The 21,371-nt window shown below is 57.7% G+C and overlaps 7 protein-coding genes across 7 annotated transcripts; 3 read left to right on the top strand and 4 right to left on the bottom strand.

Moving 5' to 3' along the window:
- Positions 1–1,199: 1,199 nt before the first annotated feature.
- Positions 1,200–2,459, bottom strand: F5144DRAFT_240988 (uncharacterized protein). Its single transcript, XM_066783357.1, has 3 exons — positions 1,965–2,459; positions 1,738–1,908; positions 1,200–1,663 (listed from the first exon to the last, which is right to left on the bottom strand). Exons 1-3 carry the CDS (start codon positions 2,133–2,135, stop codon positions 1,364–1,366), a joined length of 642 nt encoding a protein of 213 aa, XP_066643237.1. The 5' UTR covers positions 2,136–2,459; the 3' UTR covers positions 1,200–1,363.
- A 410-nt stretch (positions 2,460–2,869) lies between these two features.
- F5144DRAFT_241050 (thioredoxin reductase) lies at positions 2,870–4,131 on the bottom strand. The gene is made up of 2 exons (XM_066783359.1): positions 3,655–4,131; positions 2,870–3,589 (listed from the first exon to the last, which is right to left on the bottom strand). Exons 1-2 carry the CDS (start codon positions 3,796–3,798, stop codon positions 2,969–2,971), a joined length of 765 nt encoding a protein of 254 aa, XP_066643236.1. The 5' UTR covers positions 3,799–4,131; the 3' UTR covers positions 2,870–2,968.
- A 1,390-nt stretch (positions 4,132–5,521) lies between these two features.
- F5144DRAFT_241045 (kinase-like domain-containing protein) lies at positions 5,522–8,208 on the top strand. Its single transcript, XM_066783358.1, has 4 exons — positions 5,522–6,002; positions 6,094–6,234; positions 6,314–7,866; positions 7,931–8,208. The coding sequence occupies exons 1-4, from the start codon at positions 5,981–5,983 to the stop codon at positions 8,138–8,140; spliced, it is 1,926 nt and encodes a 641-aa protein (XP_066643235.1). The 5' UTR covers positions 5,522–5,980; the 3' UTR covers positions 8,141–8,208.
- Positions 8,209–9,129: 921 nt separating this feature from the next.
- F5144DRAFT_573054 (glucose-6-phosphate isomerase) lies at positions 9,130–11,253 on the top strand. Its single transcript, XM_066788942.1, has 2 exons — positions 9,130–9,889; positions 9,960–11,253. The coding sequence occupies exons 1-2, from the start codon at positions 9,372–9,374 to the stop codon at positions 11,122–11,124; spliced, it is 1,683 nt and encodes a 560-aa protein (XP_066643234.1). The 5' UTR covers positions 9,130–9,371; the 3' UTR covers positions 11,125–11,253.
- A 798-nt stretch (positions 11,254–12,051) lies between these two features.
- F5144DRAFT_489537 (uncharacterized protein) lies at positions 12,052–15,232 on the bottom strand (the record flags this gene model as incomplete). The annotated part of the gene is made up of 4 exons (XM_066785737.1): positions 12,052–13,376; positions 13,444–13,491; positions 13,548–14,744; positions 14,914–15,232. The coding sequence occupies 4 exons, from the start codon at positions 15,230–15,232 to the stop codon at positions 12,052–12,054; spliced, it is 2,889 nt and encodes a 962-aa protein (XP_066643233.1).
- A 1,250-nt stretch (positions 15,233–16,482) lies between these two features.
- Positions 16,483–17,673, top strand: F5144DRAFT_490692 (uncharacterized protein; the record flags this gene model as incomplete). The annotated part of the gene is made up of 1 exon (XM_066785811.1): positions 16,483–17,673. One exon carries the CDS (start codon positions 16,483–16,485, stop codon positions 17,671–17,673), a length of 1,191 nt encoding a protein of 396 aa, XP_066643232.1.
- Positions 17,674–19,333: 1,660 nt separating this feature from the next.
- On the bottom strand, positions 19,334–21,276 carry F5144DRAFT_240829 (uncharacterized protein). Its single transcript, XM_066783356.1, has 3 exons — positions 20,478–21,276; positions 20,344–20,421; positions 19,334–20,289 (listed from the first exon to the last, which is right to left on the bottom strand). Exons 1-3 carry the CDS (start codon positions 21,151–21,153, stop codon positions 19,430–19,432), a joined length of 1,614 nt encoding a protein of 537 aa, XP_066643231.1. The 5' UTR covers positions 21,154–21,276; the 3' UTR covers positions 19,334–19,429.
- Positions 21,277–21,371: the final 95 nt, after the last annotated feature.

Here is a 21,371-nt window from a genome sequence, read left to right as displayed (position 1 = left end):
ACGATATTTCAGTACGTGTAAAATCGCTGAATAGATCGACTTGAATGCCCATTTTGACAGCGCCGCCAAGCAAGAGTCTGTATTTCGCCGCCACTGTAGCCACCGCCAACTTTCCAACCAACTACCAAACTCTCCCAGCACTGCAGAACCGCGTCGATTCGAATCAATCCAGTTAATATACTAAAGCGGTGCATGCCAAAGCTCTCCAAACCCACACACGCCACCAATGCGCGGCTCATGTTGAAGGGTGATACACCTTAAAACCACACACACCACCAATGCCGGGGCGAGTCGCGTGCCACACACGTAGTGACATCGGTCTTGCATGAGGGAGATGACAGGAAGGCGGTATTCGGGAAACGATTAATCCAGAATATGGAAGGCGTTTTTTCCGTGAGAGGAGGCACGGCTTTGCCGTCGAGTGAGAAGTGATGGCGGTCTTGAAGCCATGCGCATATACGAACAAACCAGGGTCGTCAGGGAGGAGTGGATTGTGGCTGCGTGGATGAAACTTCACGTCCTCACCTGCGCCCGTGGTAACTCATCGTCACGCAACACACCTTATTTTCCCCATTTTCAGCAACAACCAAGTTTGGCATCGACCAAGCCACAACATGTGTTTAAGGACCTGCAAAATACGGGCAAATGTAATGCTTGAATGCACTCTCGGTACTTTCCCAAGGCAGCCCAAAATTTGGTGATTGAGCTATCCATGGTGGGAGACCTGACCCCTGGTTTTATGACGGGAGAGAAAACTTACACATCAGAATGTTCTCCAAAGTTTCCCAAAAGAGCCATCTCTGCGCGGATCGATTTGTGCTGTCCATCGGCAGTGATTGGCTCGACCAGCTCAACCCACAACGGCTATTTCCGATTGGCCAAGTCTTGCTGGTGGATGCTCGTGGTGTCCCCCATTGACGATCCCCTGTGCCCCACTCCCCCACTGGAGCCCCATCAACGACGTCGCAGAACACTGACACCGAGAGATCAGTCAGATTCGTTCACAATTCAGCTTCTAGAACGCGCGTTCAGGTGAACCCAGCCCCCAGCGGCATTCCCAGAGCAGGCAGCAAAAATGTTTCGATGAGTGCAAATGAGAAATCTATCCAGAAAGTATCCAATGAAATATGCATGCACCGCCGATGATCCTTCCCCAACAATCTGAATGCGCCCATGTCATGTCCAACAAAAGAAACCCGAGCAGAGAGCAGCCAGGGGAAGAGAAGAGACAAGGGAATGTGTTGCCCTCCTCCTCACCAGCTTCCTTGACGCCTCTCTTCGACGCCCCCCCCCCTCCCCCTCATTACCCGCATCGCCTGCATCCGTTTGCCTGTCCGTTTGCCTGTCCACCTGCTTGTGGTTCTCACAGACCAAGCCGGTCTGTCCACCAATCCCGGCTGTCGCCTTGCCACACTACCAGGAGGATTTCGATCCCGCTCTCCACGGCAGCCTTCTGGTCTGCGGTGAGGGTAAGCGGCGCTTCTTTACTGGCGTTAGCGCCGAGCAGGGTGTGGGCGTCGATGGCATGGGTGACCCGCTTGAGGGTTGTGATTTTGCCGCAGGCGTAGATCTTGAAGGCGATAAGATCTGAGATCGAAATGTAGGGAATGTTTTTGCCTTGGATGTCTCGTACGTGTTCAGCGTCGGAGGGTATGTAAGGCACCTGAGGAGAACAGGTTAGCACAACGGTTGTGGTCTAGAGAAGACAATGAAGCCTTCTGCGAGGAAGGGGCTTACCTGATTTTGCGCAATGAGCTTGACGAAGCAGCGGATAGTGCTAGCGTCGCGTTTCAAGTGGTCGTAGTACAGCTCGCCACCTCTGTCGGTGCCGAAGCGGTTGGCAAGCCCTATAGTCGCCTTGAGGCTGTCCACATTGATCTTGTTATCATCAATGAGGAAGTCCACATCCTAGGCACAACATCAGCTCTGAGGAGTTCGTGCATCGAGGACGCCGTTCAACTCACGTGCGTGATACGCCCCTTGGCATCGTGCCAGTGAATCCGAGCAAGCCCGCCGATGACAGCTACTCTAGCATCAAGGCGCAGGTCCTTGAGGACCTGGATAACGGCCCTAGCCGTGTCCTCAAGAGCTTCCTTGTCGACACCCCCCACGGGGGGCTGAGCGCAAGAGTCCATGGTGTTGGGAGTGGTGGGATAGGCTGAAATGGGTCCTAGAATTGGTCGAATCGCCAAAAGCAGCTGTGTTGCCGGAGAGTGAATATGGAATAAGGAGAGAGCGTCGAACACTGACGACGGCCCATGTTGTTGGATATAAAGTGATGGGTGCAAAGACTCCGTCTGCCGTGGTCAACTGGGAGTTTCCAAGACCATCCAATCGTCGGGCATCAAACCAGCCTCACAAGGGATACAAACAAAGAAATCATTTCGCCGGCGTTCGCTATCCACTTGTTTTGTCCCGGAATCACCGGGCCATGCCGACGGCTTTGTTCTCTCTTCCTGACCGCCCCAGCCGCTTGTTTTGGGTTCAAGCCTTCGTCCTGACCAGCCAACCAAAAAGCAGCATCTGTCTGGTCTCGACCATGCCTGCCGTCAACCGGTGTTGCACCTGCACCAGATTGGGGACAGGAGTGATCAGAGAGCGGAATTCGGAACTAAGGCAATCTCAGAGGGAAACTCGCCCGCTAACTAGCTTGACGTCCGCAGGGAAACAAGTTTGCGTATGTGTTTGTGTGTGTATTCGCACTAAGCTGAGTGGATTGCAAGCCGAAGGAAAGACAAGCCGAAGAAGGGCAAGCCCAAAGGGAAGGTAATCCAAAGGAAAGAATGAAGTCAAAGAAGAGCAATGGAATAAGTGCAAAATGCCCAATGGCCACTTCAGCCAGGCCTCAGAACCTGCGACTGCCCATAGTGACCTCGAACGTATCTGTCCGTCACAGGTATAGATCGCCCAGATTGCTGGGTTGCAAATGTACGGCTACTTTGCAACAGTGGCAGCAGTCGTGCAGCTTCTAGTGGTCGACCGGGCGAACTGGTACTTCGAGGGCGCGCTGTAACTCTTTTAAGACCAACCCGAATGCCGGATTGTCCTTGAACGCTCTGTAGAAGTCGGCGAGCGGCCGGGGGAGCAGGTCAATGTCCAGGAACCCACGTCCCTCGACGAACTCTTCGATATAGCAAAAGTGCTGTATCGCATACGTACCAATTATCTTGCCCGCGTGGGCGGCCATGATGCGCATCAAGGCTTCCGTCAGGATGTGTGCCTTGAGGACAAGGACCACAGTCTCGTCCGAGTCAAAGGTGCCCATTCCGATCCCGGGCGCGCCGGGTGGCAGAGCTGTCCGATCGCATGCGAAAGCGAGGTACGGCGGGAGCGGATTGGCCTTGGGGTTCGCGAGAGTGGCGTCCAGCGGTGGCAGGAACCATAGCGTCTCGGATTGCACATAGAAACCTACCCCACGGCCATTCGAATGCATGTGAAATGAGGGGTGTGGATATTTTCGGTCTGGGGCGTTTCCCTCGCTGCATTTCGTTGTATCCGGGCACGCATCGACTGATTTTGAGAAGTGACTAGTTGTCATGACTTCTTTTGCAGCCTCCACACTTCCGTCCGGGATAACGAAATCAACCGACTTTGGAGTGTCAGCGTGCCGTTCATGGATTGTTCCAATGGGTATGGTGCCAAGGGGCAGCTTACTGGAACCAATACGCAAATGCCGTGAGCTTGCCAAAGATAGTGATTCCATAGAAGGCAAGGAATCCCAGCCGCGTTGAGCGCCGTAGCCACCGAGTCTGAAAATATCTGGAGGAGCGTCGCGGCGATAGGCTGCTCAGTTGTCATGGTTTGTAATGTTGTTGGTTTCAACCCGAGTGGTTTCGAATCGTTGGCGGAGAGAGAGAATCGAGGACAGTGAACGTAGAGAATGTGGGTGACTTTATGGTTTCGAGGGGCCCGGGACGAACCAAGCGTTTGGCAGCCCTCGCCTCATCGACGCCGTGGCCGAGAGATTCATTGAGCTGCCGCTTGCAATGGGTCGCGTTCCAGGAAGGGGAGGCTCGATTCATTGTGGTCTTGACACATGGTGGGATCATTGGCACCATCTTCTCCCGTGTGTGGCGAAAACGAATCTTTTATGGGATGGTTTCTTTCGATCCCAGGCCGATGGTGATAAACCAGTACTGATTGCGGGTTACTGTGTAATGGTTGTCTTTCTTCTCACACTGCTTTTCGGACGAGACGGTGGCCTTTTGTTGCCTTCGCTTCCGTCCCAGACTCCCAGTCCGCAAACGGCAGACTCGGCCATCGATCTCCCGTCTGTAGGTAGTTAGTAAAGGCAAAAAAGGCATGGATAGCCATTTGGAAAGGTAGGTAAGGTATGGATAAACCGGCGCCTACACGAAGTGCATCCTGGTGACGGTCGGCAGGAATGGCTCGCTCCTCTGTGCGACGACAACGACAAGAAGATGACGGCCCCACAGTCCGTCCTCCCTTGAGCCCCGGGCATCTTCTCCCCGCCATGACACTTGCAATGGGTCGTCTCCGAATGACATCGCAATATATTCCATTCTGTCCCTTTCTAAAACTCAATGATTAGATTGTTTCCATTGTTAACTATGTGGCCGCTTAATCTTCCAGCAAAAGAAGCACCTCACCGGGAACCCTGAAAAGCAACGGGGAAGGAGTGCTCACGGTGCTGCAATTATTTGCCTGATTTACAGGCTCGACAGGGTCAAGATGCCCGCGTCCCACGTGACGGCCCGAGCGCCAGCAAGGGACTGGCCCTGGAACCCCTCTCGCCCCTTTCTGCCCCTGCTCCATTTCGACCTCTTCAATCCAACGCTCCATGAAAAAGGGAGCTTTCTTGCAATTTGCCACCCCGAGGCTGTGCTTCAATGGTGGGAAGGGTGGCTCACCGGTTTTCCTCGTGGTCGATGCCGCCAACTCGGGAACGGCGTCCCGCTCCCGCTACAAGCCAGCAACTCAGCTCCACGGAAAAGGGAGTGGGGTGAGGGAGTGAGAGAGCTTGGGAGGGCTTTGTATGTATGGATGTGGATGTATGTATGTATGTGGATGTATGTATGTATGTTGTTCCCTGGACGATAACTTGGGTTGTTAAGAATATTTTATGCATCGCCAACCGCTCTCCTGGGTACATTGCGCATGGGACCCAACGAGCAGTGACAGAAAACCTTAGGAACGGCGCTACTGTGTAAAGCAACAAACCTCGCAGGCCCGGCCAGTGGCCATGCGAAATCACGCCGCACCAGAAGTGTAACTAACTATCTTTTGCTTCTTGACGGACGCACATTATTCTTTCCGGGGGGCGGGGCGCAGGTCTGGGTAGGTATCCAACCCCTGTATCAACCATGTGGTTATCACCAGTTTCCACCAGTTTCCCATTGTTGGGGGAGATTGCCAAAGGGCAATCTCCTGTCTTTAATCTCCAACCTTAAAACAGCCGCTGCTAAATTTGGCTCGCCGGGAGACTCGTATGTAGCGTGCCTGTTGCACGTTTTGCTTCACCCAGGGCCTGCGTCTCAGGTTCTGGCGTTGCGCTTTGCGAACAGGGACCGTTGGCTGTTTACGTATGTCGTTATGTATGTACGTATGTAACTACATACATTACGAAGTACCACCCGGGCAATCCGCGGGGCTTTTTGTTGGTTCTTTTTGGTGGTTCAGGTAAACCTGGAAGAGACGCCCCACGCTGCCCCCGGCGGTCCGACGGTCACGCTGAGGTCCACTGCGGCGGTTTCGAAGTTAGCGTCCCCCAGCTTGGCCCGCACCACAACTCTCCTGCTGTTCAGGCCGCCCGATCCGTCACCTTAACTTGGGACTCGACCTGATCCAACTTGGGCGGCAATTCCCCTGCCGCGGCATCGACCATCGCTTTTGCTATTATTTAGCCCTCCTAGAACCCGATCCTCATTTTTGGGTTCCGTCCTTCCCCTTTAAAATCACCCTCCACCCCGACGACACCGAGATCCGGCCGGCGGAATCCCTCCCGTTCCCTTTCGCAAACATGTCGTGGAAACTAACCAAGAGTATGTTGCATTTCCGCTCAGTCCGAGAGCCTCCACCGTTGCGGGCTCCATGGGTGAAAGTGTGGCGTTGCTAACACCGTCGTCTCCTTAGAGCTGAAGGAGACCCATCTGGGTCCCCTCGCGAACACCTTCTCCCGATCCCCGTCGACGGCGACCATCACAGAAAAGGACGATAAGACCCAGGGGGCCACCGTCTCCGGAACGGCGACCCCCACAAACGAGAGCACGATCGGTTTGTCCACCCTGTCGCTCGATCACTTACCCCCGCAAAACCCCCCCACAGATGTTCTGACTTGTTTGTTGTCTCCCAGCGGCCTCGGAAGCCCTCTCCCAAGCGCCGGTCGTCAAGACACCCAAGCCCGGTATCCTCGTCGTTACCCTCCACGAAGGCCAGGGGTTCTCACTCCCAGAGCAACACCGGAATGCCTTCTCCCCGACACACGGCGGCAGTTCGCTGTCTACAGGCAATGCGCTCGGCATGGTGGGCTCGCCGCGGCCCCAATCGTCGTCCCGGACCACGGCTTTTATGGGCGGCCGCCCCCAGACGTCGGGCGGATTTAGCGGGATCCCTACAAACCACGGTCGTATCTCCACCAAGTACATGCCCTACGCCTTGATCGATTTCGACAAAGTGCAGGTCTTCGTCAACTCGGTCGAGGGTAACCCCGAGAATCCCTTGTGGGCGGGATCCAACACACAATACAAGTTCGACGTGTCCAGGGTCACGGAACTCGTGGTACATCTCTACATTCGGAACCCAAACGCCCCACCAGGCTCTGGCCGGAGTCAGGATATCTTCCTTGGTGTGGTCCGCATCAACCCCAGGTTCGAGGAGAAGCAGCCATACGTGGAGGATCCCAAGGCGAGCAAGAAGGACCGCGAGAAGGCCGCGACGGAGCACGCGAGCCGTGAGCGCTCCCTGGGCCACAGCGGCGTCGAGTTCGTCGACGTGCAGTACGGCACCGGCAAGCTCAAAATCGGCGTCGAGTACGTCGAGAACCGAGCGGGTAAGCTCAAGATTGAGGACTTTGAGCTGCTCAAGGTGGTCGGAAAGGGCAGTTTCGGTAAGGTCATGCAGGTGCGGAAGAAGGACACGAGCCGGATTTACGCCCTCAAGACGATCCGGAAAGCTCATATCATCTCGAGATCGGAAGTGGCCCACACGTTGGCGGAGCGTTCGGTGCTTGCCCAGATCAACAACCCCTTCATCGTGCCGCTCAAGTTCACCTTCCAGAGCCCGGAGAAGCTCTACTTCGTCCTGGCCTTCGTCAACGGTGGCGAATTGTTCCATCACCTGCAGAAGGAGCAGCGCTTCGACGTTAACCGCAGTCGCTTCTACACCGCCGAACTACTCTGCGCCCTCGAATGCCTCCACGGATTCAATGTCATCTACCGTGACCTCAAGCCCGAGAACATCCTGCTTGATTACCAGGGCCACATTGCCCTTTGCGACTTCGGCCTCTGCAAGCTCGACATGAAAGACGAGGACCGAACCAACACGTTCTGCGGAACCCCCGAATACCTAGCTCCCGAGCTGTTGATGGGCAACGGCTACAACAAGACGGTCGATTGGTGGACGCTGGGCGTGCTGCTGTATGAGATGTTGACGGGTCTCCCGCCGTTCTACGACGAGAACACCAACGAGATGTACCGCAAGATCCTCAGCGAGCCGCTGCACTTCCCGGGCCACGAGGTTGTGCCCCCGGCGGCCAAGGACCTCCTCACCAAGCTTCTCAATCGTGACCCGCAGCAGCGTCTAGGGGCCAACGGGTCTGCCGAAATCAAGGCCCACCCCTTCTTCCATGCCATCGACTGGCGGAAGCTGTTGCAGCGCAAGTATGAACCTGCGTTCAAGCCCAGTGTGGTATGTCCGATATTCCCCGCCGTAATATAATGGAAGGCAGAAGAAACTAACCAGACACGCCTAGGTTGATGCGCTGGACACGGCCAATTTCGACCCCGAATTCACGTCCGAGCTGCCCCAGGATTCATACGTCGACGGACCGGTCCTGTCCGAGACACTGCAGAACCAGTTCACTGGTTTCAGCTACAACCGCCCCATCGCCGGTCTTGGAGATGCTGGCGGCAGCGTGAGAGACCCGTCGTTTGTGGGAAGCATCCAGGGCAGCCTGAGATGAGGAGATGCCTCATCTGAGTTGCTATAACGACACGAAAGGGCTTGTAGCCATGGGTGGGGGGAAGGGGGGGGGGGGGGGGTTGGCAGGTGGGGAGCGGCTGTTCTCCGGCATACGGCTGCTCTTCAACACGCGAGGTCGGGCAAGCCAAAGCGGGGCAGCACATCGTGTACTGGGACATCAATAGCGTAGCCAAGTCTTTGTTTTGGGCTTGCAAGCGGAAAGCGGCTAGTACCATTTCATATTTTTCACATTTTGGCGGTTGGGCATGGTCAACGGGATTTTTTTCTGTCTGGTACTTGTTCCTTCTTTCGGTTGTTGTTCCGATGGTTTTGGGACTGAAGAGTGTTAGAATGCGCGCTTAGCTTCCACTTCGGCGGGGGCCAGGCCAGACGAGAAAAAAAAAAGAACATCAGAATTTGACAGCAACAAAGCCGTAGCATCCGCATTGGTTCAGCATACATACCAGCCTGGTTCGTCCGAAGCCGGCGTGAGACCGAGCGAGGAGCCACTAAATTTCTTTGCTGTTCAGGGGGTCGATGTTGTGAACGTCCATCTCCCGCCCCGAACCCCCCCCCGCGCTAGCTATCTGAGGCTCTTATTCAGCGCGCTAGGCAAAATGGCTAAATCCGCCGCTGTGGAGAGTAACGGACGAGGGGTTTGACGCATTTATCGCGAAGGTGGGGCAGGCCGGGCATGTATGGTGACGTCCCCAAGACTGAAGGCTGCTTGATCGTCGTGGTTTGCATTGATAGTTGTATTTGTATTATTATTTTATTTCTTCTTTTTTCTATAAAGTTTCAACCCCCCCCGGGGAACGCCGTCAAAAACCCTTCTATTCTTGTCAAGTAGGTACCTTATTTTTCGAGTGTTTTTGCCGCGTGTTTTCTGGTAAGTGCGTGCCTCTTTCTTCTGTCCTCCTGAAACCAACACCACCTCCCACGCCTTCCCTCCTGTGGCGCCGATACGTCAGTCAGTCAGCGCCGCGCAGTTGCCGTTCTGGTCCCGCATTGCGGGGCAGTCGAGCTCGCAGCAGCTAACACAAGATATCAATCACCCCACACCCCACTTCCCAACCCGAATGCTTCTCCGAGCTCAACATTCCGCGCATCCTAACAGCATAGAGAATAGAACTGCAGCAGGCGGGATATCTTGGCTTGAGCCCTTCATTGCCCCGGAACCTATTTAGAACGAAAAGGCCAACAGTCAGCTCGACTCAAAACACGACTTCACGATGGCCCCTACCAACACTCTTCCCGCCTGGGCCGAGCTCGAGGCTCACCACAACAAGGTCGGCAAGTCCTTCGTTCTCAAGGACGCTTTCAAGGCCGACCAGAGCCGCTTCCAGAACTTCTCGACCAAGTTCACCCTCCCCGCCGACATCTCGTCCGAGCCCAATGGCACCGAGATTCTGTTCGACTTCAGCAAGAACATCGTCAACGAGGACACCTTGAGCCTGCTCATCAAGCTCGCCCAGCAGGCCGGCGTTGAGCAGAAGCGGGATGACATGTTTGCTGGCAAGAAGATCAACTTCACCGAGGACCGCGCCGTCTACCACGCTGCTCTGCGCAACGTTAGCAACGCCGAGATGAAGGTCGATGGCGTCGACGTCATGAACACCGCCGGCGGCGTCAACGACGTGCTCAAGCACATGCGCGAGTTTTCGGAACAGGTCCGCAGCGGCGAGTGGAAGGGATACACGGGCAAGAAGCTCACCACCATCATCAACGTCGGTATTGGCGGGTCTGACCTGTGAGTTGTTTTGTTTGCCCGTTTGGTTCCGTGCCCCCGAACCTCCTGCTGACCCGCCATGCAATGATAGCGGCCCCGTTATGGTCACCGAGGCCCTGAAGCACTACGGCGCGAAGGACATGACTCTTCACTTTGTGTCCAACATCGACGGCACCCACATCGCCGAGGCGCTCGCCAACTCGGACCCTGAGACAACCCTCTTCCTGATCGCCTCCAAGACCTTCACCACTGCCGAGACGACCACCAACGCCAACACGGCCAAGTCTTGGTTCCTCGAGAAGACTGGCGGTAAGGGGGATATTGCCAAGCACTTTGTTGCCCTTTCCACCAACGAGGCCGAGGTGACCAAGTTCGGCATCGACGCAAAGAACATGTTTGGTTTTGAGAGCTGGGTTGGCGGCCGGTACTCGGTCTGGAGCGCCATCGGCCTGAGCGTGGCCCTGTACATCGGCTACGACAACTTCCACAAGTTCCTAGCCGGCGCCCACGCCATGGATAACCACTTCCGCGAGACTCCTCTCCGCCAGAACGTCCCCGCCCTCGCCGGTCTGCTCTCGGTCTGGTACTCCAACTTCTTCAGCGCCCAAACCCACCTCGTCGCCCCCTTCGACCAGTACCTGCACCGCTTCCCCGCCTACCTCCAACAGCTCTCGATGGAATCCAACGGCAAGACCGTCACGTCGGACGGCTCCCCGGCCAAGTACACGACGGGGCCGATCCTGTTCGGCGAGCCGTGCACCAACGCGCAGCACTCCTTCTTCCAGCTCGTGCACCAGGGCACCAAGCTGATCCCGACCGACTTCATCCTGGCCGCGCGGTCGCACAACCCCGTGTCGGACAACCTGCACCAGAAGATGCTCGCCTCCAACTACCTCGCCCAGGCCGAGGCCCTCATGGTCGGCAAGACGGCCGACGAGGTGCGCGCCGAGGGCGGCGTGCCCGACCACCTGGTCCCGCACAAGGTCTTCCTCGGGAACCGCCCCACCACCAGCATCCTCGTCGGCGGCGCCATCGGCCCCGCCGAGCTCGGCGCCCTCATCGTCTACTACGAGCACCTGACCTTCACCGAGGGCGCCGTGTGGGACATTAACAGCTTCGACCAGTGGGGTGTCGAGCTCGGCAAGGTGCTCGCCAAGAAGATCCTCAAGGAGATTGACGAGCCCGGTGCCGGGCAGGGCCACGACGGGTCGACCGGCGGCCTGTTGGGCGCGTTCAAGGCGTATGCCAACCTGTGAGGGGCGCCGGATCCTTGAGGGTTTGGATGGGATGGATTGATGCAAATCTCTCTTGCCAGGTAAAGGAAGTAAAGCAACGTAGTTCGTAGTTAGCGACTGTGGAAAAACAAAAAGCACAATGATCTGATCTCTACATGGAATGGCATCTGTTGAAGCCGTTGTGCCTGCTTAAGCTACTGTGAAAAAGTATCATCAATGCCCCTGAGTGATCAATTAACTTATTGCTAATGACGAATCGGTTCCTTTTCAATAGCAAAACGAGCGAGGCGGGTGTGTGAACAGAGCGACGCCGACCCAGACTAAAACCAGAGAGCCCCTTTTTTTTCCATTCCCAATGTCCCAGATGATGATGAGCTGGTGTAGAAAGAATACGGTCTCTTTGCCCATTCTGTGCCCCTCTTCACCCCCCCAACCACCCACCCTGTGACCGACCGCCCCTAGCCATTCCGCCAACCCATTGATCATTAAAACGCGATTGTTTGTTTTTTTCGTTCACACACACAAAACAGAGAGCATAATGATAATCCCGATCGTGTCCGACGCCGTCATTGACCATCACCGCCGCCGCCACCGCCGCCGCCACCACCAAGAATCGTACACAGATGCAAAAAGGGAAAAGAGAGAGAGAGATAGAGAGAGAGGCGGAGAGCCTGAGTTTCAGGTCAGGGTCCATTGACCCGAAATTTCTTCGCCTATGGAAAAGCTTCCTTGTTTTCGTGAAAAGGCGAGACCGCAAAACCGCAAAAACTGCGTGAACTGCGCGAACTCCGGCGGGGCAATCAATAAAAATCCCGATGCATTGTCGCCCCCAATTCTGGTCAAGTAATCCTCCTTCCGTCAAATCCACCCATGATACGTCACGTCGTCCCCTCAGCTGTGCTGCTTTAGCTCATAGGCGGGAGCACGGGGTCCACCCCTACCATCCTCCTAGTGGTAGTTGTTGCCCCAGCCGCGAGGCTGATTGCCGTAATAACCGCCCGCAGCGAAGCCTTGTCCGCCATAGCCACCGGCGCCGTAGCTGTTCTGGTGGCTCTGGCCGCCGCTGGCGCTCATGCCGTAGCCTCCGGCACCAGACTGAGTGCCGTGGAGGCCGTGGCCCTGTTGTTGCATGTGGCTGGGGTAGCCGTAGCCGCCCATGCCACCGAGGCCAGACTGCTGGTTCGATTGAGGAGGGGGGAGACCGGCCTGCGACGGGCCATTGTTCGCCGCAGAGCCAGGACGGGCGGCAGCGCCGAGCGAGGGACTCGGGCCACCGGCAGTCTTAGAATCGCCGAAGGGCTTCAGGTCGTCGGCGGCAGAGGGTCCTGTGCCAGGCTGAGAGCCGGGCGCATTGAACGATTGTCCACCCTGGGACTGGTAAGTGGAGCCACCGCGACTGAACGAGTCATGGACACCACCGAATCCGCTTCCGAGAGCCTGCTGGCCTGAAGGGGTGGAACCGGCGCGTTGGCCATAGTCGCCTAACCCCGCTGCCGCAGCACTGTCCCGGTGGAGAGCAGACTGGCCGAAGGCACCCGCGGGGGACGAGAAAGCATGCGGACCTTGGGGAGTGATGCCATACTGGCTGGGTTGGTAGTTAAGACCACCCTTGCCATAGGGGCCGCCATAAGCGCCCTGGTTATAGGCTCCCTGGTAGCCCATGTAGGCGGAATAGTAGGGGTTCGTGTAGTAGGGATGGTTGTTGTTGTATGGGTAGTCGTGAGGCTGCTGGACGTGTGTCTGGGCCTGGGTGTTCGGACCGGCTTGGGCCTGGGTGGTGGCTTGGGTACCCGTGGGGGTGCCGGTGATCTGCGAGTCAGCGGTGGTGCTACCGCCGAAACGTGACTGCGCGTGCTGGGTACCACTCTGAGGGTACTGGCTGAGACTCTCGCTCTGGGGTGCGTTATACCCGCTGAACGAACGCTGGGGTTGCGACGGCACAGCATCCTGCTGACCCTGCGCACCCTGCTGCTGGCCGAAGTTTTGATTATAGTAGTTGAAGCGGTTCTGCGCATCCGCCGTGTAGTAAGAAGAGAACTCGCTGGGGGCGGAACTCAAGGGGCCGCCGGGCTGCTGGCTTGGGGGTGGTGCCGCTTGTCCCTGCCCTTGGAAGCCACCCTCAAACTGATTCTGCGTGGCCGAGGCGACCGCAGGCTGCTGGCCAAACGGCTCGAAGGACTTCGATGCGGGGAACGATGAGGCGTCCTGAGAAGCAGTCGGGCCGAAGCGACCAAACTGCTGGTTGTTTTGTGTGGCAGGCGGTTGTACGGTGGCTGGAGGTGACACCATTAGGGTATGCCTTGTGAATGATATAGTGGGGAGAGGATGGAATAAACATACGCTGAGCAATAGAAGGCGTGCTGCCTTGCGGTGCGGCAGGCGCGGCGGCTAGAAAACAGTTAGTCTTGAAAAGCCAAAGTAGCGTAAGTGCTGAAAGTCCATACCAGCAGGCCCTGTCGGGATCTGAGAAGCGGCCGGTTTCTGTGCCGGGAAGACATCGGGGACCGGCGCTGGTTGGGCGGGAGGAAGAGAGGTTCGGGGGTGGGTGACTGGCGAGTCTTCGGGGGGCTGAGGGCGAGTTTCGGGCTCTTCACGGTCGCCATCAACATCGTCATCGATCGGGCCGTTCAAGCTGAAAGCACCAAACTGGACAGCAGCACGGTCAACTTGATCACGGTTGCCAGGCATGCGAACGGGCTCAAGCTGATCGAGCATGCGGCGCGGGTGGATAGGTGCGCGACCCGACGACGCCTTTGTGGCCGCGGCCGCCCGGTGCTGCTGTTGCGAAGCCGAGAGAGGAGTGCCCGTCGCACTGGCTGGCGCAGCCCGCGGGTCCCAAGAGTCGGTAGCCTCGCTGGCGGCGGTCTCGGTCACTGGCGGGTTCGAGTCATCCTTGATCTTGTCAAGGTTCGTTTCAGTTAGTTGATCCTGCGACGGTACCAATGCGACCTCGGGTACGACAACGGCGGGCACTGCAGGAATGGCGGGGATTACGGGGACGATAGGGGCAATGCGATCAGCGGGAGGAGGCGCGACAACCTCCTTCTCGGGCTCAGGGATGGGCTCCTCGACAGGGGCGGGCACCTCGGGCTCAGGTTCCGTCGGCTCAGGGGCGGGAAGGGTGTCCAAGGTAGGCTCGGGGGCCTTCGTGGGGGCCTCCCTCGGCTTCGGGGCCGCCTTCGGGACCGTCGATTGTCTCAACATGCTCGCCCAGGTCGTCTTTGTGGCTCCGGGGACCGTGGCAGGTTTCGATGCGGCGGGTGTGGTGCTCGAGGCAGCGGTGGTCGGAGCAGGAGTGGCTTCTGCTGCGGCAGGTTCGCTCCAAGCGGTCGGTTCCTCGGCCGGCTGCGTGTTCCATTCGGCCGCCTCCTCGGTCGGCACCGAAAGAGGGTCGGTGTCCTTAACCCGGGTTCCATTGGTTGTGCCCTGAGTCGACTTGCCGCGCGCAGCACCGCGGCCACCGCGCTCGGTGGCTCTACCACGACCACGACCGCTGTCGGCGCCGCGGCCACCTCGGGCATTCCGAGGCAGACCCGCAGGAACTGAGTCGCCAGTGGTGGTCGTGAAGGTATCGGCCTTGCCCTTGGGACGCGTACGCTCCTTCTTGGGCTTGGAAACTTCGCCCCACTGTGAAATGGTTCCTATGCAGAAACAAGCTGGTTAGCGCATTGGGCTCCGCAAGGTATCAACAGCCCATGATTCAATCCGGTGTCGAGGCGATCCCAGAGAAGCAAACAAGGGTGGATGCAGAAAGCGCTGCAAAGGGCGCAGCCGGCGTGGAAGAACAAAGAAAGGCAAGTTCCAGCTTACCCTCAGCAATACGGGTGACGGCGAGGTTCTCGTCGCCGTCGGTCTCTTGCAAAGCGAATAAAATGTCGACCGAAGACCAGTCGGGGAACATTTCTTTGATGACTGCAACCTTGCTGCCATATTGTTGCTTCAGCTGGCCGACCTCGCCTTCGTCTTCCAGTGTCGGCAGGGAGGAATCTGTGTCATGCTTGGAATCACCATTGGTGGCGGCAGGCCGAGCACCGGTGCGACCTCCTCCCCGAGCAGCGAAGCCACCTCGACCACCGCGGCCAGAGCCTCTGCCGCGGGGGGCAGACGGTCTGGACTGTACCTCAGACATTGCTGAGTTGTGTGTGTGTGTGTATGTTGTGTGTTCGTGTGCGAGTATAGAATGTGGTGGATGAAAAGAAATCTGGCGAACGGATCGCGTTGTCGACGGCAGACCACAGGACAATAGCGGTGTGGAATAAAACGGTTGAGAATCGAAGAAGATGCCGGATTGCGAAAGGAGATGGGGGCTCGCGCAGGGCGAATCGAATCGTGGTGCAATCCGTTGGATGGATCGATCCGGGTGGTGGCTGGAATGGGGAAAAGGAAAGTGCAAGTGGAAAAGCGAGGCGGAGGCGGCGTTGAGTTTTTGCCTTAGCGATTCAGAATTGGCCCGCCCGAAAAAGGGCAGTCGAGGCCACCCAAGTTTCAGTGCACTGCTGGCAGCTGCGAGCCTGTGACAGGGCGTTCCAGCCTCACCCGATTGATTGTGGGTCCCTTTTCAGTGCATCACAGGGCTGTCCAGCCATCAGCTGGCTCCCTTTTACACCTCGGAGACACCGAGTATGAGTGCAGTGCCGCTGCCGATATTTATGGTTTGGCTTAGACTAAACGAAATAATATCCTGCAAAGGCCCCAATCGCTGTATCGTGACCTGGGAACGCACAAGAATGCGTCAAGACGCTTAGGTTGTTCTCCCGCGCCCTAGGTACCTAGCAAGCTGGCGCCTGCGGGCTCATGAAAATGCATATGCGCAACCTTGCTGCGGTTGGCGTTTCTTTGCAACTAACTTGCTGAATGCGCCCAGCCTGTCGACAGGTGTGACAAGGAACCACAATGAACCCGTTACCAACTCAGATACTGACTTTTACGTATCATTACCATCATCACGAATACCCAAAGGAATGACTAAAGTTGGGCTTGGTTTTGACGGAATCAATTGTCTCGTTGTTTTTCCCTCCTGGTGGATAAGGTGGATTGAGACTTGCCACCTCACTTCCTCCCTCTTTCCAAACCTCGGCGACGCTCAAATCAAACGCGACAACGTCAGCTGGGTTGCAACCAAGCGGCAGAGTGTGGCACGTGATCACTTTGTGCTACACGCTTTGCTGCTCGATTGGGGAGACCCGCTTTTATCCTTCGATGCTCCGGGCGGCAGCCCACCTTCAAGCCGATTCGAGTCCCCACAACCAACATCCAACTCGGTTCGCTCAACCCAACGGCATCTCCAAACTGCCCCGCCGCGCCGCCATTTTCGATTTGGCTCGAGTCTAGGAAACGTCGAAACCAATTGATTGAACGGCCCTTTTGGGCGATGCCAGGATGCATAAAACGAGACCACTCGGGTCCCTCAGGGACATCTTCCCCCGCATCCACCAACCACTACCCATGAACCAGCGTGACTCCCAACGACTCCTCGAAAACATCAAGACGTCATTCCGCCTACAACTTGACCGAGAACACGGTTGGGTACCCCCAGACTCTACTACAGTGCCGCGGCAGACCAATTCGACTCCCGCCCAACACAAAACCGCCTCTGCCCACCCAATACCCCCCCGAGCGACCGACCGGCACGTGCACGCCGTTCTCAACAACCCGCTCTTCAGCCATGCCGCGCCGACGGTGCCCGGGGCCCCCCAAAGGAGCTTGGCTGCACACGAGGCCATATTTAAGAAAGCCGTTTCGCGGGGGCTCATGAATCTAACGACCGCGCATGGGTTTCTGATCCACGTCGCGTCTGTGCCGTCCCAGACGTCCGCCCTCACGGCCAACTCGCCGCCGAGGAGAGTATTGCCCACTATCGGTGCCGGCCTGCTCGTTTTGCAATGGCTCCGTTCCTCTGGCCAGGAGCGTGACTTCGAGTTCCTCTCCAACCGAAAGTTTGTCAAGGCCCTCCTGCCCTTTCTCGTCACCGAGGGGCTTGATGACGTACTTTGGCTCTGGCTCAAACGTCTTCTGAGAGACACCGGTCCAGATTACGTCTTGGCTCGACATCTACTCCGAGATTTCGTGGCCGAGAGATGCTCCGGTCGTGGCCTGGAAGCTGCTTTTGCTACCGTCCTAGAAGCAGACAACATAGTCAAGGAAATGAAGGTACCCGCTAGTATCCTAGAGGGAGCGTGGAGTTGGCTAGCTCACGAAGCCACGACACAAGCTGGCGAACACACCAAGCTGCCTGCACAGCTCTATGACCCGTTCATCGCCGTCGGACAGAAGCTCGGGCGCAGGTCAACCACTCTAGAGATGGCACTTGTCAACTTGCACCATCCCGTCGACCCTTCCCCGAGCCTCGCTGTTGAGTTACTCTCAAGCCGCAGAAACTGGAAAATAAAGGGCGTACCCGACGCAGACATTCTCGACCTCTATCGATTAGGGATCGACACAGTTCGGTACCTGATACAGGCCCGCAACGCTGAGGAAGCATCGCGTTTGTTAGACGTCGTGGCGAGGAACATGCGCCTGTATGCGAACCCGAAACGGCTTATTTCCTCCGCGGACCTAATACCTACCTGATCCCGGGTTTCAGATCAAGCCTCAACCGCGCGGACACTCAGGGGAACGGTTCAGGGAGGCTGCCTCCAGGCAACCTAGTTTCACTTGCATGGGCTAGCTAGCTGTTGAGCGCGGGTGCCACTCTCGTTTGTATTTTCTCAAGCGGCGTTATTTCGGAGCCGCGGGCCGGTTGCGTTAGCCACCGAATTTCCAATGACGACTGTCTATTCACCCAAACTCGAGCCGACTGGAACAGTGTAGGCGTATACCCCGGAGACAGGGAGTCTGGGCCGCGAGGATATCAATGGCCATCATGTGTCAGATTCACATCCCTAGACTTCCCTGAAGATGGCGGACGGGCCGGTTTTTGGATCGAGCCATGCATTTGCTCTACGGGGTAATATCATGGCGTGACATCCGACTCAAGATACCCAGCGCGACGCAGGCCATTACCGTCGTCAGTCTATTATCTACTGTCATACACACACGTCATGTATGTACTGGTGCTAGTTGCACACAAGAGATAGTGTATTTAAACCACTACTTTCGACGCACATCGCCATCCCGTAAAACTAAGATTCTACTCATTACTCGAGGCCCTACTCACCACCGCTGTCTCTGTCCCCTTCCAGCCCGTTAACAACCCTGAGGGCCCTCCTAGGGCCCAGCACAACACTGAAGAAGCTGGGCTCCTGCCCATCCAACAACCTCTCCGTCGACGACGTGCTCCCGCCACTAACACTCCCGCTTCGACGCGCCAGCTTTGCCTCCCCGTCCCCAGCCCCACGTACTACGTCGCTGCCACCACCACTCCCAAACCCGCTCCCACTCCTGCTCCCGCTTCCCGTCCCGCTTCCAAAGCTACGCCGCTCTCCATCAGACAAGAACCGTGGCTCGGCCGGCGGCACCGCCCAGCCGAGCGACGCCGAGTCCATCGTCGAGGTCGAGAATCGGCCTAACGCCGGCGCACCAGCGACCAGGGCGGACGGCACCGCCCCTCCCTGCTGCGAACCCCTTTGCACCCACCGCGACGCCTCCTTCTCTCCCAACACAGGCCCACCCCCCGACGACGCCCCCGGCGCGGGACTATACCGGTTCGCCACCGCCAGATGCCTCCGATACGCCGCGACCTGCCGCCGATACAACCACACACAATACCCCAAATACCCCGCCACCACCCCCGCCAACCCGGCCAACGCCCCCGCCGCAATCAACCCCCCCTCCCCCTCCCCCCCCTTCCCACCACCTCCTCCTCCACTACCACCACCACCACCACCCCACTGCGTCACCGTCGCCGTCGCCCCCCCCGCCGCCGCAGACGCCGTGACCGTAAAAACCGGCGGTTTGCCCGTGGCAAAGGGCCCCGCGGTGGCCGGGCCGGCGGCGGGCGTGGAGACGGAGGCGCCGCCGTGGGGCCCGCCGCCGATGGCGTGGGCGACGAGGTCGGGGACGAGGTAGCCGAGGGAGTTGGTGAGGATGGTGTTTTCGGTGGGGGGGTTATTGGGGGTGTTGGGGTGGGGGTGGAAGTGGGGTTGGAAGTGCAGGGTGGTGGCGTTGAAGATGTGGATGGTGGGGGGGTTGGGTTCGCAGGGGGTGGTAGGGCTGGGGCCGGTGTAGCCGCCGATGATGAGGATTTGGCCGGAGTGGAGGGTGCAGGTGTGGCCTGCGCGGGCGGGGGGGGAGGAGGGGGGGGTGGGGACCAGCAGCCAGGTGAAGGAGGGGATGGTGAGGATGTACATGTCGGAGTATTGGGTTTGTTGGCCCTGCGGGGGGTGGGTTAGTAGTGGGTGGGGGGCAGTTGATGGGTGTTGTGGAGGAAACATACGTAGGGTTGTAGGTTCTGGCCGCCGTAGAGGTAGACCTGGAAGCTGGATGCGTCTGGCGCGGCCGCGGTCACGGCGCATGGGTTGACTCGCACGGATGGCGCGTCTCCGGTGGTTTTCTGCTGGTACCACTCCGATCGGGCAATGTCGTAGACGTCGAGGGTCGAGAGATCGTCCACGAACGTGTCGTTGCTGCCACCCGCCAGCCCAATGAGCACCCCCTTTTCACCCCAGCCAGGCACGAAAACTAAGACGCCGTCTGCTCTCTCGGGGAATCTCTCCTTGACCTGCAGACCGCCCTCGGTGATGTTGCGGTAAGCACCACCCTCGCCGGCCCCAGTCCCGTCAGCTAGCGAGTAGACGGCGTCGTTGGTGTATCCTGGGTGGGTGAACTCGAGTAGGCTCTTGAGGTACACCCGGGCGATCTGGTTCGACCAGCCGGGGGTGGTGGACTGATCGAGATGGCCACCAAAATACCAGCTCAATCCAAGCTCGGGCACCGATATGCCTGCGCCTTCGGCGGCTCGTTGCACTGGTCGATCACCAGGGTCGGCGTTCTTGCCGGCCGAGGTTCTTGGGGATGGATACTCGGTCCAGGCCTGGCCGCTGACAGAGTACTTCCAGGTCGAAACAGGGGCTGGCTCGACAAAGGGATTGTCGGCAAACTGCCCTCCGTAGAGATAGAGATTGTTGTAGTCGTTCCAGAGATAACCTAAGGACACAGCAGGTGGGCCTGACGGTTGAGGGAGGCTTCGTAGTGCCGGTGAGCTGGTGTCCCAAGATTTTGTGAGGTCCAAGGCCAGGAAGTTATTGTCTATTAAAAGTTAGCATAAGACATCATTTTGCCGTTTGGCCGGTGAGGAGTTACTCCATGTATTCTCTTCCTGTTCCTTTGAGTACGTAGCCTGGCCACCGTAGATGTACAACGTCCCGTTCAGCTGGGCGGCTTTACATCCGTGTCAGTAATCCCATCTGTCCTCATATGGCGCGTTCTGCACTCACCCTGGTGGGCCCATCGCTTGCACACCTCTGTCGGCGTGTTTTCTCTCTCGAGAATAGGGCGGGATTCCGCGGCCGTGGTTTGAATCACGCCGGCTTCCGCAAGATTTGACGCAGTCTCCTCGCGGCTCTGGTAATAACTAAAACCGGGTAACAGAACAGCAATAAGCAGTGCAACCGATGAGAGCCTGGTGATGGTAGACATGCTTGGGGGCGCACTTGAGACACTCTTGATCCTGGGCCGGCGAACCCTGGGTAGTCTGGAGTACCACGGCCGCTGGGATGGCGATGGGGACGTTGGCTCGGATTGGGGCTCTACCCATCCGTCTTCCTCTTTATGTGTCGGCCGCCTTGCGGTCTCTCTCTGGCCGTCATCGTCTGCATTGCTGTTCGCTGATTCGGGGACATGAGTGCTTGTGGGTGATGCTAGTCCCTTGGGCTCACCAAACCCCTTCTCGTTTGAAGTGGACTCCTTCGGTTGATTTGTATCCAAGCCTAGCTCCTTGAAGATAGATTTTCGCTCCTTGGCGATCTTGTTCGACATTGAGAAGGACGGAGGTCTTCCTAGACCTTCACGGAGTCTGTCTTCGGTGCATCTGTGGTGAAATCGGGGCCTGCCAGGGGGACCCGAGGGTATTTCAGGGTCTGAGCAGGACTTCGGTAGATGGGCGAAAGGCATGGTGACAGCAGTAGTCTGAGCCTGGCCTGCTAAGCCATCGATGGTGATCGCCGCAGGTGTGTCGGGGAGGCTGATGCGGGATGGTTCGCCACCTTGCAGGCGGGAGGGTGGGTGGCAGGGCCGGCTGGAGGGAAGCAATGAGGTCACGGCACGGAGCGAACCGTGTCTTGGAGGCTGCAGCGTGAACAGGTCACAGGGCGCGAGAGAGGCAAGAGAGA

The sequence above is a fragment of the Chaetomium tenue genome, assembly GCF_020726465.1.
Source record: "Chaetomium tenue strain MPI-SDFR-AT-0079 chromosome Unknown F5144scaffold_4, whole genome shotgun sequence".
Taxonomy (NCBI): domain Eukaryota; kingdom Fungi; phylum Ascomycota; class Sordariomycetes; order Sordariales; family Chaetomiaceae; genus Chaetomium; species Chaetomium tenue.
Note: the sequence above shows the minus strand (reverse complement) of the source record. Positions and strands in the feature narration are given on the sequence as shown.

Coding starts and splice junctions, on each gene's coding strand:
- F5144DRAFT_240988 (XM_066783357.1), bottom strand. CDS start 2,135: ATGGACTCTTGCGCTCAGCCCCCCGTGGGGGGTGTCGACAAGGAAGCT. Junction 1,909..1,964: donor CCAAGGGGCGTATCACGCAC/GTGAGTTGAACG, acceptor TGTTGTGCCTAG/GATGTGGACTTCCTCATTGA. Junction 1,664..1,737: donor AGCTCATTGCGCAAAATCAG/GTAAGCCCCTTC, acceptor TGTTCTCCTCAG/GTGCCTTACATACCCTCCGA.
- F5144DRAFT_240829 (XM_066783356.1), bottom strand. CDS start 21,153: ATGCCTTTCGCCCATCTACCGAAGTCCTGCTCAGACCCTGAAATACCC. Junction 20,422..20,477: donor CAAGCGATGGGCCCACCAGG/GTGAGTGCAGAA, acceptor ACGGATGTAAAG/CCGCCCAGCTGAACGGGACG. Junction 20,290..20,343: donor ACAGGAAGAGAATACATGGA/GTAACTCCTCAC, acceptor AACTTTTAATAG/ACAATAACTTCCTGGCCTTG.
- F5144DRAFT_241045 (XM_066783358.1), top strand. CDS start 5,981: ATGTCGTGGAAACTAACCAAGA. Junction 6,003..6,093: donor GTCGTGGAAACTAACCAAGA/GTATGTTGCATT, acceptor TCGTCTCCTTAG/AGCTGAAGGAGACCCATCTG. Junction 7,867..7,930: donor CTGCGTTCAAGCCCAGTGTG/GTATGTCCGATA, acceptor AGACACGCCTAG/GTTGATGCGCTGGACACGGC.
- F5144DRAFT_573054 (XM_066788942.1), top strand. CDS start 9,372: ATGGCCCCTACCAACACTCTTCCCGCCTGGGCCGAGCTCGAGGCTCAC. Junction 9,890..9,959: donor GGTATTGGCGGGTCTGACCT/GTGAGTTGTTTT, acceptor ATGCAATGATAG/CGGCCCCGTTATGGTCACCG.
- F5144DRAFT_241050 (XM_066783359.1), bottom strand. CDS start 3,798: ATGACAACTGAGCAGCCTATCGCCGCGACGCTCCTCCAGATATTTTCA. Junction 3,590..3,654: donor GCATTTGCGTATTGGTTCCA/GTAAGCTGCCCC, acceptor GACACTCCAAAG/TCGGTTGATTTCGTTATCCC.